This window comes from Rattus norvegicus, chromosome 5 (genome assembly GCF_021556685.1).
Source record: "Rattus norvegicus strain SHRSP/BbbUtx chromosome 5, alternate assembly SHRSP_T2T, whole genome shotgun sequence".
NCBI classification, from domain to species: Eukaryota; Metazoa; Chordata; class Mammalia; order Rodentia; family Muridae; genus Rattus; species Rattus norvegicus.
The window spans coordinates 141,470,133-141,484,986 of record NC_141538.1 but is presented as its reverse complement, the minus strand read 5'-3'; the positions used below and the strand labels follow the sequence as shown (position 1 = coordinate 141,484,986).

Below are 14,854 nucleotides of genomic sequence, written 5' to 3'. Positions count from 1 at the left end.
AATCAAGTGTTCTTAACCATTGAGCCAGCTCTCCCGCCCCAAACCTAGATTTTACTTATTTTTGTTTTTTTAGACAAGGACTCATGTCTAAGGCTGGGTTTGAACTTACTAATGTAGCCTGGACTTTAAACTCTTGATCCTCCTACTTCGACTTCCCAAGTGCTGGGGTTACAGGCAGGTGCCACATATCCATCGTATGCAGTGTGGAGGTTGCCCGTGGCCTTGTGCATGCTGAGCAAACACTCTACCGACCGAGCTGTGTCCCCACATCCTGAATTGCCTGTCATCAGGATCCTTTGTGATCTGTTTCCCTTTGAAGTAGCTTATGTGGGTTTCTTGCTATATGACTAGAATCCCTGCCTGTACTGGCTGGTTTTGTGTGTCAACTTGACACAACCTGGAGCTATCACAGAGAAAGGAGTCGCCCTTGAGGAGATCCAGCTATAAGGCATTTTCCCAATTACTGATCAAGGGGGGAGGGCCCAGTCCACTGTGGGTGGTGCTATCCCTGGGCTGGTGGTCCTGGGTTCTATAAGAAAGCAGGCTGAGCAAGCCAGGGGAAGCAAGCCAGTAAGCAGCGCCCCTCCATGGCCTCTGCATCCACTTCGGCCTCCAAGATCCTGTCCTGTGTGAGTTCCTGTCCTGACTTCCTTTGATGATGAACAGCCATGCGGAAGTGTAAGTTGAATAAACCCTTTCCTCCCCAATTTGCATCTTGGTCACGAGGTTTTGTGCAGGAATAGAAACCCAAACTAAGACACTGCTAGACCAAAGATCTAGCTTGATCCCCAAGGAGACTCCCAAGGTGCTCTGTGAACTCCCCTGGCCTCTTTCCCTTTGCCCCACCCGAACCCCACCCAGCCCAGCTTAGCAAAGAACAGGAGCTTCTTGTACAGTCACACCTTTTATTCATTGTCAGTGGGGAAAACACACACCACGTGGCACAGGGTTGATCAGTGAAGATGGTCGCTGTGAACACAAGTAGAAGTTGCATGTCTGGAGGGGTCGGAGCTACACGGGGGCTCCCATGGTGAACCGGGATACACCTAGGCCTCCTCACTGCTTAGAAGACCAAGTGCCTGGACAGCCTCCACCAAGCAGAGGGACCCATGCATCCTGGGAGACCCTGTCCTACCCCACATTGTGACAAAGCTAAGAAGAGAAAATCCTGAAAAGTCTAGGAAAAAAAAACAACCCATGTTTTTCGGAGACTTTTAAATTGAGCACGTGAATCCTTTGCTTTCTTTGAGCACAATGAAGGAGCTATGTAAGAAATGTATTCTTAGGCCCGAGGTGATTTCTAAAGCCAACACAAAGCCTCACCCAGGGTGGATCTTCAGGAAATAACTTTTGCTTTAATAAAATTTTGTGTAAAAATATTTACAGTGTCTGCTCACTGCCCTGCCTAGGGAGACCAGCTTGTCCTCTTCTTGCTCCCACGACCTCCTACGTAAAATGGAGTTCTGCTTTTGGGGTCCTGCCATTGCCAGAGCAGAGAAGAATTAGTGCCTTTGCCAATGGGCGTGGCTTTCTCTTAATTTCAAAGATTCGCTAGTAATTAGGCAGCTGCGTGGCCTACAGCAGCGCACAGAGCGGCCCACGCTGGGGATTTTTTGGGGGATGAGAAATAGGGGGCTCATCGCTTAGCCAGAGAGGATGAATGAGGATAGGGGGTGTGAGAAGGCTAAATTTGGAACCACCAGATTCACATTCTGTAAGAGGATACAGAACCTCACATCTGATATGTCAGCATTTTAACTGCATTTATGTTTCCATGTCTGTGCAAGTCACGCACACAGATCTCTGCTGACCTCGTGTTTCATGATAAGACGCTTCTCAAGCTGGAGCAGAGATGGGAAACCTTTCTCTTCCCAAGGCAGGGACGGGCACTCTACCACGTGGTCTCCTGGATATGCTGAGGTTTAGACACCCAGGAGAATGTGGGAGCGAGGCTTAACCTGCCTGTTGCTCCTCCCATCAGCAAGAGGGCGGAGTCAGCTTGGGGCCTGCTGGGCTGTCTGAAACCCTTGGCTGAAGTAGCAAATATTGCCCATGAGGGGGTGACCAGAAGCCTGGAGTGATCTGTCGCATAGTAGAACTTGCCGACCAGCTTGGAAAAAGAAAAGTAATTCCCTTAGGAAGGAAGATAGTGGGGAAGACAATGCAAGGTGCTTCCAGGATTTGGTTTGCAGCCTCCAAGAACAGCTTTGGTCCATGCAAAGCTGCCCTGAAGCAACCAGAGGATGCTAGAAAATGGAGCGACTTCAAGCTCCTCCTCCTTTTTGGAAGACTGTCCCCTCAGAAAGTTCTTGGCAGGCAGGAAACTTCTAAAAGGACAAAGTCAATTTGTCTTGCAGTTAGCATCTGGAGAAATCAGGTGGGGCAGAAAAGAGACTCTTAGAGAGCCTTGCATTCGAGTCTCAATATTGTCTCTCATACAAGAGACCTCTCACCCTCAACCTGTAACCTTAGCTTCCAAGCCTGGGTAAAGGTACTGAAAACCCCTATCTCCCTGGGCTGTGAGGACAAAACAAGATGCAGGCAGATACAAGCCTTTGAAAGCCAAGGAATTCTGTGTCGTTGTGAATCGGGCTAGATTAAACATTTGGGGGCAAGGAAAAGCTTTTCACTAGAAGATTCAGGTCCCAGCCGAGCTAGGCCGTGGAGCACTCATGTATCTGTCGCAGCGATGACAGCACAAGACAAGCTTAACGGGCAGTTTGTGAGAGCTGTGCAGCAGCCCCATGAAGCGTCACCAAAAAATAAACACCTACCACTATCACTTGAGGCTAAGAGTTCCTCAGCCTCACCACATGGCCTGGGTAGGCAGGTCAGGAAGAAGGTGACTTGCTCCCTCCAAAGGCCACAAGAAGGAAAGTCAGACAGAACTTCGGACCACAGGTCAGAATCTACAAACACTTCGACCAGCAGGGAGATGAACACCCGGAAGTGGCAAATCGTGTATCTTCTGCAGGGCAATCTTTGCCAGCACACGCCCCGGCTTCACAAGCGCTCTCAACTCCCACCCCAGCTGACAGCATCTCTGTACTAGACTGTTTTCACAGCAGTTCAAGAGGAAGCCAACTGTCATGGCACGTCAAAGCCAACCTCTGATCACAAGGAAGCGCGGGCGGAAGTGAGGTGTGGAGCTGGAAGAAGCAAGTGGATTTTTTTTTTCTGGAAAGCATGCAGCACAATAGTTAGCTCAGAGACCTTAAAGTTCAGAAAGCTAAGCTGGTGAGCTTGGAGGTGGACGAAGTAGATTACCTGGCAGATCTAGGATGGAAAGGTTTAGGGAAAGCCTTTTGTATGGAGTACGTCCAGCACATTCTTTAAGCATTTGGTTCACAAATAAGCAGAGCCCAGAAGCCCGCACGTACAGCGGCTGCAGGATTCCTTTCTTCTAGCTCCGTCTAGCTTAGGCTGTGAAACGATAAGCCAACCAAACCAACCCAAACTCAGAAACAAGCTTCCAAGACGTGGGTATGAACTGCACTTGCCCCTGGTTCTCTGACGCCAGCACCCGAAGCGTGGGACAGAAAAGTCGCCCGTGGAACTATGAAAAGCAGATAAAGGGATGTGGCAGAGGACAGCAGGAACTGCTGGTGGTGAGAGCTCGGGTTCTCCAGGTCTGATGGTAGCCCTACCGCTTTTGCCTAAACGTCCCCCCCACCCCCAACGTTAGCATTTTTATATTCATTTAAATCTTTTTTTAAGAAATCAAGTAATATAGAGTATATTTTAATAGTCTAATAAAATGATCTTATCTCTTCGAAAGGGCACTAAAAAAATAAATATTACATAATTTTTTGTTTTGTTTTTCTTAAAGTTTCCACCCACGTGGCACCTAAGCTTCCTCAGGCTTTTCATTCGGTCTTTCTGCAGCTTTGGGTGGCACCGACTGGAGGACACACTAGTTCTGACAACTCGCCAGCTGCCTCGCACCCTCATCTCCCGTTGTGCTTCACATCCCGGTCTGAGACCGAGACCCTTGGAAGTTGTCTTGTTACCATGTGGGCTTCCAGGGGGCATGGAATGGGTTTCTGTAAACAACCGTATTCTTAGCACCGTCAGGTGCCTGGCATGGGGCAAGTACTCAACAAGCATTAGCTGAAGAAAGGACTCATTGAACGTTCCAAAGGCTGGGGCCAGAGAAGCCAGGTAGAGCAAGGGGGCAGGGCAGAGACCACCTCTCAGGGAATCCGGAGAGTCCAGGATAGACCCGGTTTGGTCCTTCCACCTGGGGCCCGTGGACCATACTGTTTATTTGGACCATAATCCTGAGAACAGCAGGATTGCAAAGCAAGTCCTCATCCCCTCCTTAACCTCGCCTCTAGGGTCAAAAGCCAACTCTCCTAAGCCCAAAGGATGTTGGTTCTAGGCCAAGGCTAGAGGTGGAGCTAATGGCAGACTATCTGAGGACAGGCTACTTGAGAGGACCTGTCTCCTTCGCAGGATGAGGTGGTCACTCGTGGAGCTTGACTGAGGAGAGAAAGGCTTGGGCAGAGGAATGGGTGAGCTAGAGAGTGAGGCTGGAACGCCCCTCCCCCCAGGGGTGGGCCAGCAGAGAGGACATCAGGTTGGGAGGCGCCACGCCTTTCCTGGCCAGGGGCCCTGCCCCTCACCAGCCCTACTTCTGCATGTCACATTGCAACAGCAACACGATGGACGGGTCACTCTTGGCCGCCTCCTTGAACTCCTCCAGCGTAATCTGGTCATCCTTATCCTGGTCCATCTTCTTGAAGATCTTGTCTACGCGCTGCTGGGGCGTGAGCCCATCCTGGTTCATGCGCATCATGATCACGGTGCCCACCATCTTATAGATAGCCTAACAGAGCACAGACGGAAGGGTGAGCACCCGGCTGGCAGGGAGGACGGCGGATGAATACAAGGGAGATCTGGGGCACACTGAGAGCACACTGGAGGAGAGTGGAGACGCTAGAAAGAGACCTCGGCCATCAAGACTGGCTTTTTTAGGGCTGGGTGGATGGCTCAGCTGATACAGGCGCTCACTCCACAAGCCTGATGACCGCTTTGGGTCTCCAGAGTCCACGAAAAGGTGGAAGGAAAGAACTGACTCCACAAAGTTGTTCTCTGACCTCACATGCACACCGTGGTAATGCACCCTCATCGTGTGTGTGTGTGTGTGTGTGTGTGTGCGTGCGTGCGCGCGCGCGCGCGCGCGCGCGCTTAATATGTAGACAAGGCTGTCTTCGAACCTACTATTCAGACCATGCTGGCTTTGAATTCACAAAGATCCACCTGCCTCTGCCTAACTGAGTACTGAGATGAAAGGCAGGCACTATCACACCAAACAATAAAAAAAAAAAATCAACCTAATAAGTACTTTAAATGAATCATGCTCAAACTGAACTCTTTAACCCACTTCCCAATGGTGGTGCCTCTAGAATTCCCTGCCTCAACAAGTAAGGACTTACTCTAGATTTCAAAACAAAACAAACAGCAGCAGCAGCAGCAGCAGCAGCAACAACAACAATGTATGAAACCCCAAGCCATTCTCTGAGACAGTGTTTCTCATCTGTAGCCAGGCTGGCTTGGAACTCATTGTGTTGCTCAGCCTAGCCTTGAACTCACGATCCTTGTGCCTCAGCTTCCTAAGTGCTGGGATTACAGGAGTGTACCACCGTGCTTAGTTCTCATGCCATTTTCTCTCCCTTCCTTCTCACACATACATCCGATTCTTCACTTCTAAACATGTCAACTCTAATTCTGTAGTGGGCCCTATGGAGACTTGCTTTCCAACATTCCGCAGTCTGTGCCTGAATGAAGGCTCCTGACTGGGTTTCTGCCGGAGTCTTCTAACTGGTCTCCAGGCCTCTGTGCTGACATGCTCCTCTATCAGCTAATCAATGCCTTGAAGATCAATGCTGCTACCCTCACCTGAGCTCTGATGGGTCCCTACTGTCTGTCGGGTCATTTGCCACCTTTCTCCCCTCTGCTCACGTCTCCCCCTCTGCCCTGGCCCCTCCTACCACACTCTGAGCCAAACAAACCCAGCTCCACCCGTGTGTGTGTGTGTGTGTGTGTGTGTGTGTGTGTGTGTGTGTGTGTGTATGTGTGTGTGTGCGTGCGCGCGCGCACCTGCCAGTGGTTCACTCTGTAGACTGAATGAGTTAGTTCCTCCCCATTCCCCCCAATCACTCTCTCTTCCCTTACTCATTTTCCATACCATTTACTGCCTGGAATGACCCAAATTTACTAATTGATTTTCTAGAAGGAGTCTCCTATGAAAACACATGGCAGGACAGGACTAAATATATTTTATAAAACACAAACAAACAAACAAGCATTTTGTGTGTGTGTGTGTGTGTGTGTGTGTGTGTGTGTGTGTGTGTGTGTGTGTGTGTGTACATGGACCAGAGCAAGAATCCTGGTATATCTGGGGAGGACAATGTATAGAGATTGGTTCTGGTATATCTGGGGAGGACAATGTATAGAGATTGGTTCTCTCCTTCTATTACGTGGGGTCCCAGGGGCAACCTCAAGTAGCAAGCACCCTTACACGCTGAGTCATCTCTCCAAACCTCAATACTTATTTCTTGAAAAACCAAATGAATTAACTTGGCTACCTTAGATTTGATTCACTGATGGCTGCCACACGCTACCTTGTGTTCATCTAGGAGAATGGGATATCGCCACCTACCCACAGGTTAAACACTGGGCCTGGGATGAGAACTGTGATAGAGGAACACTGAGGAAGAGCTAGGCTCAAGAACTCTGCTTCCTCACCCCGCCCCAGCCGCACCTCAATGATCTCCAGCATCTCCAGCCGTGTGATGCGTCCATCACCGTCCAGGTCGTACATCTCAAAGGCCCAGTTGAGCTTCTGCTCAAAGCTGCCACGGGAGGTGACAGAAAGGGCGCAGATGAACTCCCGGAAGTCGATGGTGCCATCGCCGTTCTTGTCGAAGGTGCGGAAAGCATGCTGTGCAAACTTGGAGGCGTCTCCGTAAGGAAAGAACTGAGGCAGGGGTGCAGGTTATTGGGGCGCAGCAACAACTTCACCCTCCCTGCCTGCCCCAACCTACAGAGCTCTGCCAGCTTTCGGGTCCCCAGTCTCTGCCCACCCCACCATGCCACGCCACGCCCTGCACCTTGATGTAGAGTTGCTGAAACTCCTCCAGGTTGAGGATGCCGCTGGGGCAGTCCTTCAGGAAACCCTTATACCACTGCTTTAGCTCCTGCTCGCTGAACTCCGTGTTCTGGACCAGATCTTCCAGCTCCTCAGGGGCCAGCTTGCTATTGTTCTTCCCCATGGTGGGCCTGGAGGACAGAGAACTCCTTCAACAGAGTTCAGGGTAGGACCTCATCTGGGCAAAGTGGCTCTCCAACCTCATCCTTCTTCACACACCCTGCCCTACAAAGGGCCCTTCTTCCTAAAGTAGCATCTGTCCCTCCTCATTTCCCCGGTGACCCATTCAGGGAGCTCTACCTCCCTTCAAGATGCACAGCTTCCCCTGGCCTCTTCTCACATAGAGACCACTCTCTGGATCACGGGCTCCCTCTCCTCACAATAGGACTTCCTCTCTCCTCTTACAACACCCTGTACCCCAGAGAAGACTTCTCCTGTAAGGACATATCCAGTCTTTCTAGGTGGCAGCTGATCCCCTCAATAACGGGGGGTAGAATATGGCCCAATCTCCATCCTTACCTTCCTATCATTCATTCATGGTTCCCTAGGTCCATAGCGTAAAATTTCAACTCGGCTTCCTGCTAGCAAGGGCTGTCTGTGTCCAGCACCCTCCCTCCTGGGTAGGCTCCTCTCCTACCAATGTCCCCCAGGAACCATTTCCCAAGTTCTTCCTCGAGGCCTTCCTGGGAGCCCCACACAGGAAGCATCTCTCCTTCCTTCCTGTGCAAATAGAAGTCCCAGCCTGGAGCGGACATGACCCTGATTAAATTTTGCTTTTCATTAATCCATTCACTCCCTGAGCATTTGTTGAGGGCCCGGGCTTGATGTGAAGTAAAGGTAAGACAAGCATTCAGAGGCTCATAAGAGGTTTCTAGAGATAGATGAATGATGACCTATAAAGGACCTTCGATCCATGCCAACCCAGAGGTTTTAAAGCAAGGGTTTGCAAGCTAACACTCGCTGGGGATTTAGCTCAATGGTAGAGCGCTTACCTAGGAAGCGCAAGGCCCTGGGTTCGGTCCCCAGCTCCAGAAAAAAAAAAAAAAAGAAAAAGAAAAAAGAAAAAGCAAGCTAACACTCATTCCATCTCATGGGAGCTTACAATATGCCAGATCCTGGAAGGATAGAGATTTTTTTCTTTTTTTTTGTAATTTTCTTTTGGCTGCAATGTGCAAGATGACTTGAGGCCGGAAAGGTGGCTCGGTGATTAAGAGCACTTGCTGCTCTTCCAGAGGACCCAAGTTTGGTTCCCAGCACCCATGCCAAGTACAATCATCTGTAACACCAGCCCCAGGGCATCTGACACCTCTGGCCTCCAGGGACACACACACTCATGTGCACATACCCTCAGGCAGAAACACACTCCTCCTCATCGTTACAAATAATAAAAGCAAATCTTTAATAAGAGATGACTTAAAGCAGAGAGGAAGGAGCAGGACAAGGAAGGACTTGGCACACGGTTCAGCCAGAGAGATGTGGATGGACTGGAAGGTCCTAAGGAGGCAGCATTTTTAGCTCTTGCTGACTGGATTTAGGACTGAGATGAACACAGATATCATGGCATATGGTCCATAAGTAAGTTACAGGATATCTCTGAACCTCAGGATCCTCTTCTGTGCTGTGAGATTAAGGAGCAGCGAAGGTGGCAACACCCTTCTCTAGCCCCAGAAAATGAGGGATTCTACAAAAGCCTGGGAGGGGGAAGCATGCTATCACCAGGAGCTTGGGACCTGCACCAGTGCCAGAGTCAAGGGTGCTTCTGGAGCAGCCATAGGTGGAATCAAGGGACCATTCTCAGCTGTCTCCTCCCGCCAAGACTGTGTAAGCTCAAGGTATGCATAAGTAAGTTGAAGAACAGGAGAGCAAAGGTGTCTGATGGGGGAGGCAGACTCTCTTCCCCTTGGCTCTTGTAGGATGTGCCTGAGTTTCTGCATGAGGGGCTGGGTCTATGTGTAGGAGGGTGTCAATGCATGAGGCTGCAAATCTGTCAGAGCGCTCGCACGTCTCTCTGTCTCATGGTGTCTGTGTGGTCCTCACCTTCTGCTCCCCTTCTCTCTCCTGTGCTACCTTCCCCACTTCCCCACCCTTCTGTCTTCAGGGTCCTTTTCTGTGCCCTGCCCCTCTTGACTCTAGACCTACGGAGGATCGGAGGATCAGAGGATTGGAGATATTCAAAATAGGCAGCATCCTTTGAGATCACCTCCCCCAGCCCCCCTTATTTTAGCTTGTACCAGAGGGAGAGGGGGAGGGGGAGGGGAAGTGGAGGGAGAAGGGAGGGGGAAGGGAAGGAGGGAGGGAGGGGGAAGGGGGAGGGGAGAGGGGAGGGGGGAGAGGGAGGGAGAGGGGGAGAGCAGTCAGTAGAGGGGTTCCAACAAGCATCCAGGCTGACTCCTTATCACCTGCTGAGCCATCCTCTCTACTCTCAGCACAGACTTTACCCACCCCCATCTGCCTTCTGGCAAAAGCACCTCTGATCCTCTGGTCTCGGTGGGATCATTTTGCCTGAGCTGCAGCTCGTAATCTCTGACTGACAGAAACTATACACCGCCCTAGTGGATGCCCCTAAGCACCCTGGCTACAGCCAGATTCACCCCCAATTTAAACACCTGATCCCAGCTGAGTTCACACAGCTGCCTGACCACGGCTCATCATGGAATGAGTTTTCTGTGAAGAAGAACGTTCCAGGGAAGGAATGAAGGCAGCTTGCAGCTTGTGTCATCCCAGAGGGGGGTGAAGGCAGAGAAACTATGTAAGCACATAGGTGAGGTGGGGTCTAGCTGAGAGATCCCTGGCTCGAGGGGGATGGATGGTGGGTGGAGCCAGCCCCTCAACCCTGGGCCTGGGGTTCACGGAGAAGGAAAAAGGAACCCATGGATTCTTTCAGATTTGCCCCCTTTCCTTCAGGGCCAGCTTGCTATCAGGTCTTGTGTTGGCCCATGGTCATGGGGCTTTCCTGCCTCACATGAAGATCTGTCCTTCTGATACCTTTGTTCCAAGGGATGATTTCCCATAGTTACAATGCGTGGTATAGGTGATGCTCTGAAATTACAAAATCTCCTAGAATCTCATCTTTAAATTAGGGTAGAGAGATACCTATACACACACCCTCATGACCAGACTCTGAAACTCCAAAAACCATCTAGAATCTTGTTTCAAGCTGCCCACCTGTTGATCTTCACCCTCTTCTGCTCTACCCACCATCCGTCCTCCTCCCGAGCCAGGCATCTCTCAGCTAGACCCCACCTTACTTATGTGCTTACATAGTTTCTCTGCCTTCACCCTCCTCTGGGATGACACAAGCTGCAAGCTGCCTCCATTCCTTCACTGAAACAGTCTTCCTTGCAGTCAGCCCATCCCAAGATGACCACAGTCAGGCAGCAGCATGAACTCAGCACTCTGGGCACAGGCAGACCTTGTGAGGCTATGGTGTGGAACCCTCACCCACACACTGTCTTTTGACCCTTATCTGATGATCTAGCACTCTAAGGGACAGTCCCTGGTCTTTCTGCCCCAAAGTAAGCTTCCTCTTTCCAACAGGACTTGGACTATTTCTGAGCATCTTGGACAGGGGGAAAGTACCTGTTTCTTATCGTTTCTAAGTCTGCTTTCTGGAAGTGTCCTCCCTGTGCCTGCACATGAGCATCCTGCAGAAGCTTGAAGGCAGAGCCTAGGATATAGTCATGCTTGGTGAATGTCACTTAGCTTATGAGAGAAGAGCAACACGCCCTTCCTCTTGGTACTATGTCACACTTTTGTTTGTTTGTGATCCTCTACCAAGCCTACTTCAGAGACAATAGAGACCAGAGTCAGGGAAAGGGAAGGTTCACCCAAGGTCAACTGGAGCCATCAGCTGCAAAGCAAAGACCAGCGCCTAACTAGGTGCATGTCCTGTTGAAGTGGTGGCTTCTGGGGGGGCTGTCCTCCAGTTGAGGAGGTACTCCTTGCTTAAAAATCTGTCCCCCTGCCCCACGCTCAGAGGCTTCTTCTAGAGGGCTCGTGGTTAGGGGTTTCAAGTGGAGAAGTGGCAGTAAAAAGTAGGAGGGACTGAAGGAGGCAATAATCCCACACCCTTCTCTAGCTTCAGGAGAGCTGGTGCTGAGGCGGTTGCCATGGCGACAACAGCTCCGTGGTCAGGAGATTTTCTCTTTCCCTCTCCTCCCTTTGCTCTTCTACAAGCAGCAGCAAAGGCAGTAACAACCAGGTCTTGTTCCTCCCCTTCATAATAAAAGGCAAAAGTGACTCATACAAGGTGAGCTGTGTTAACCACCTTCAATTCGAAGTTTTCATGCCAGGGTGGTCTGGTGGTTTGGAGGTCTAGAAAAGACCCCTAAGGGAATGAGCCTGAAAGATATGTAAGAGGGAGTAGCCTGAACCTTGGCCTGAGTGAAAAGGATGTCCCTACAGTGATGGCTGGGGCCTCTCAGGTCTCCCCTGAGAAATATTCTGATGGTTTAAACGGGGCTTTGTTCTGCTGTAATCAGCTGTGGAACCAGAATATGTCAGAATTGGAAGGTTGCTCAAGACCGTCTTGCCAAACCCTCCTCGGCCCTGCTCTTTACCCATCTCGTGAAGAATCTGAGAGGGGAAAGAACTTGGCTAAAGTCAAGCAGGGATGGAGGCAAAAGCAAGGTTCACACTGTCCTGCTTCCATGTTCAGATGCAGGGGAGGAGAAAATGAGTCCACATGGATCTTTGGCTTCATCTCTACGAACAACAGGAGGGAGAGAGAGCAACAGGCACAAAAGCGACAGAGAAGAACGGGTTACAGAGAGAGGACCTGGTGCGTTCCTGTGTGAGAGGTGATGAGGTATAAAGACTAGAACTATGGGGTGGTCTCCTGGGAGGACCATCCCAGGTTTATGCTCCAGGCAGAGTGTGGGACCGCTGTCTAGTGTGGGGGCTTAGAGGGGGGATGCTGAATGTGCCTGGCGTCATCCTTCCCTTAGGTATGCTGGGAGCTGTCCAAGTAAGGGGCAGAGATAGGGTAGTCAGAGAATGAATTTGCTATCGAGGTCTTTTTGGGAACAGGACCCTGAGATGTGAATGACAGTGAACTATTGGTGTGGGTGTGGGTCCTCCAAGTATAGGTTTCCATGAGGCTTGGCAAACCACTGTGTCTAGAGGCAAGAGAAGACAGGGTGACAGGAGCCTCTCTTCTAGCATCAGTGACACCACACCCCCAAGTGTGTGTGTGTGTGTGTGTGTGTGTGTGTGTGTGTGTGTGTGTGTGTGTGTTTGCACTGGAGCCAGAGGAATGGTTATTCTTACCTGAGCTGGGGGTAAGGAGGCGGCCGTACCTCCTTCTTGAACTGGGGACTCGGCTTGAAGTGAAAGTCCCTGGCCCAAGGCGGGCTCTCCAGATGATTGTCCACCTATGACAGACCCAGGGTCAGAAAGATGGATCTGAGCAGATGAGGAGGGGAGGGAAACGCGGAGGAGGAGGGCCTCAGGGCCTCCGCCCCACGAGGTTGCTTCGAGGGCCCGGCCCCACCCGCATTACCTGAGGCCGCTCGCCGAGTCGCTAGATGGCTCGGAGCCTGGACGTCCGCGGGGATGAAGCTGGCTATCCGGCGGACGACAGGCTCTGTAGGGTCCGCGTCGAAGCCGCCTCCCCAGTTCTTGTATCACTATTTGCTTCTCGAAGGCGACACGATTTGCATAAGGCCCGCCTCCTCTCCGCAACTTTGGACATCGATTGGTTCAGCTGGCACCGAGTGACAGGCGGGGTTTCAGGTGGGGATGGGGTGGCCTGTGAGTCTAGGCTACCACAAGAGCACGCCCCGCCCGCCCGCCCGCGCTGACCTTCCCGGAGTCGCCAGGATTGTAGAGGGCTGTACCCCCATCTGTTCCTCAACCCTGAGGCTCAGAGCTTGGGTCACAGTTTGGAGCGAAAAGTACCGATGATTAAAGTGGATTCGCAAAAACAACCGCACTGTTGCTATGGGAACGGAAGAACCGTAGTTGAATCTCTAAGCCTTCTCTTCCTGGGCCCCAGCGGGGGTGGGGGTAAGATAGGGGGTGATTCACAAGATGCGACCCCCGTCCGGTGTCCCGCCCGAACCCAGAGGGGAATCTGCGGAGTGGCAGGTGGAGAAGGGAAGAGATGTGTGATCAAGAACTCTCGCCTTTGCACTAGTGCCCCTCCACACCCACTCCCCTCCCGCCGTGTAGCACAGGGGAGGGTGGGTGCAGCACGAGCTGGTTGGATGTGGAAGTATCCTCTACCTAGACACATGAGGGCGTGGGCTCCCGCCAGCCACCCCTACAACCCTATGTCAGATCACTGATCAGGCTCTAAACTTACTTCTCGAGGACCCCTAAAAAGACTCGTTGGTTCTCCAGAAGGAGCCTTCACGTACGACAAGCAATGCTCCATTCCCCACCCTCCCGCATTCCCGTCGCTTAGATGGAGCCGGTTCCCAGCCGCCGCCAGTCTCCGGCCTCGGATGTTGACACAAACCGGAGGCGGTTTACACTGAACGGGTCTGGAAGGTTTCAGGGAGGCGAAAACACCTCCTTCCCGCACTTGGGGGTCTCGCCACAGCCCGCTCAGTCGCCACGGATGTACTGGTGTCTGAGAGCTCACAACCCAAGGTGGTGGAAAAGAGCTCCCTAACGCCAAACTCGGGGCGAGAAGGGAGCAGAGATCCCTGGGCTGAGCCACGTGCGGAGGAGGGACTTCAAGGGATCTACCAAAAGTGGGGGCGGGACGTGTGGGGGATTGGGTAAACGGGATTGCAGATGCTGAAGAGGCAGGATTTCTGTCCAAGCAGCAAATGGTGGAGATGAGTGGTGTTTTGGGAGAAAGGGACAGGCCTGCCCCCAGCAAAGGCCAGGCTTTGGAGATTTGGTCTTAGAAACTCCCAAACCAAGCACACTGAAGGGAAACCAGTGAGACCTGCATCTTCCTTATGATCTATTTCCTCTTAAGCCAGTTGTGCTGTCCTGTTCTCCTAGCAGCTAGGCATGCCTTCTCTCTGTGGCTGTAGCACACAGCTGGGAGCTCCATGATTCGAGCCAAAGAGGGGATACATCCCTGGCACCTTTGGTTGGTGACTCATGACGTTGCTTTAAAGCCTTAAGTCTTTCCCAGGTGCCGTGCTTTACCAGTAGAAGGCAAGAGTGCTTGGTTACAGTTAATTATAACCCAACGTGCAGGGAAGTGAGGAGAACATGGGTTTCTGGAAATGATACCTGAAAATCTAAACTGGAGTCTGGTTGTTTCTAGGGACCCTCATACGATCTCAGGCAAGCTCTCTCTCACCCACGACCTCTCCGTCTGTAAAAGGTGGGAGCTGGTACTCAGTGGAGTAGCGGAAGGCTTGAGCAGAAGGGAGAACGTGTCGCTGTTTCAGAATTACAGGGACATGTATCCGAGGGCTTTACTTAGACGCCACTAGACTAACAGTAGCTTACTTTGTTGACAACTTACTTTGTGCTAGCATTTCACAGCAGCACACCCCTATTTGTGGTGTTAGTTTCTATAATCCCCACTACCTGCAGTCAATCGCAGCCCTCAAACACCAAATGGAAACACAGAATCCGTAAGCTTTAAGTGGTGGGCTCTCCTGATTACCATAATGAAATCTTCTGCCATTCCTGTCTAGCCTTCTGCCAACTGTTGGATTGTCCTCTTTTTTTTTTTTTCCTAAGATTTTTATTTATTTTATGTATGTGACTACTCTGTTGCTGTCTTCAGAC

The 14,854-nt window shown here is 51.3% G+C and overlaps 1 protein-coding gene across 3 annotated transcripts; it reads right to left on the bottom strand.

The window, feature by feature from the left end:
• Nucleotides 1–891: 891 nt before the first annotated feature.
• On the bottom strand, nt 892–13,808 carry Hpcal4 (hippocalcin-like 4). 3 transcript variants are annotated; one of them, XM_087550849.1, is made up of 6 exons: nt 13,458–13,808; nt 12,654–12,857; nt 12,422–12,525; nt 7,116–7,284; nt 6,767–6,982; nt 892–4,828 (listed from the first exon to the last, which is right to left on the bottom strand). In XM_087550849.1, exons 4-6 carry the CDS (start codon nt 7,275–7,277, stop codon nt 4,631–4,633), a joined length of 576 nt encoding a protein of 191 aa, XP_087406975.1. In that variant the 5' UTR covers nt 7,278–7,284; nt 12,422–12,525; nt 12,654–12,857; nt 13,458–13,808; the 3' UTR covers nt 892–4,630.
• Between the last annotated feature and the right edge of the window lie 1,046 nt (nt 13,809–14,854).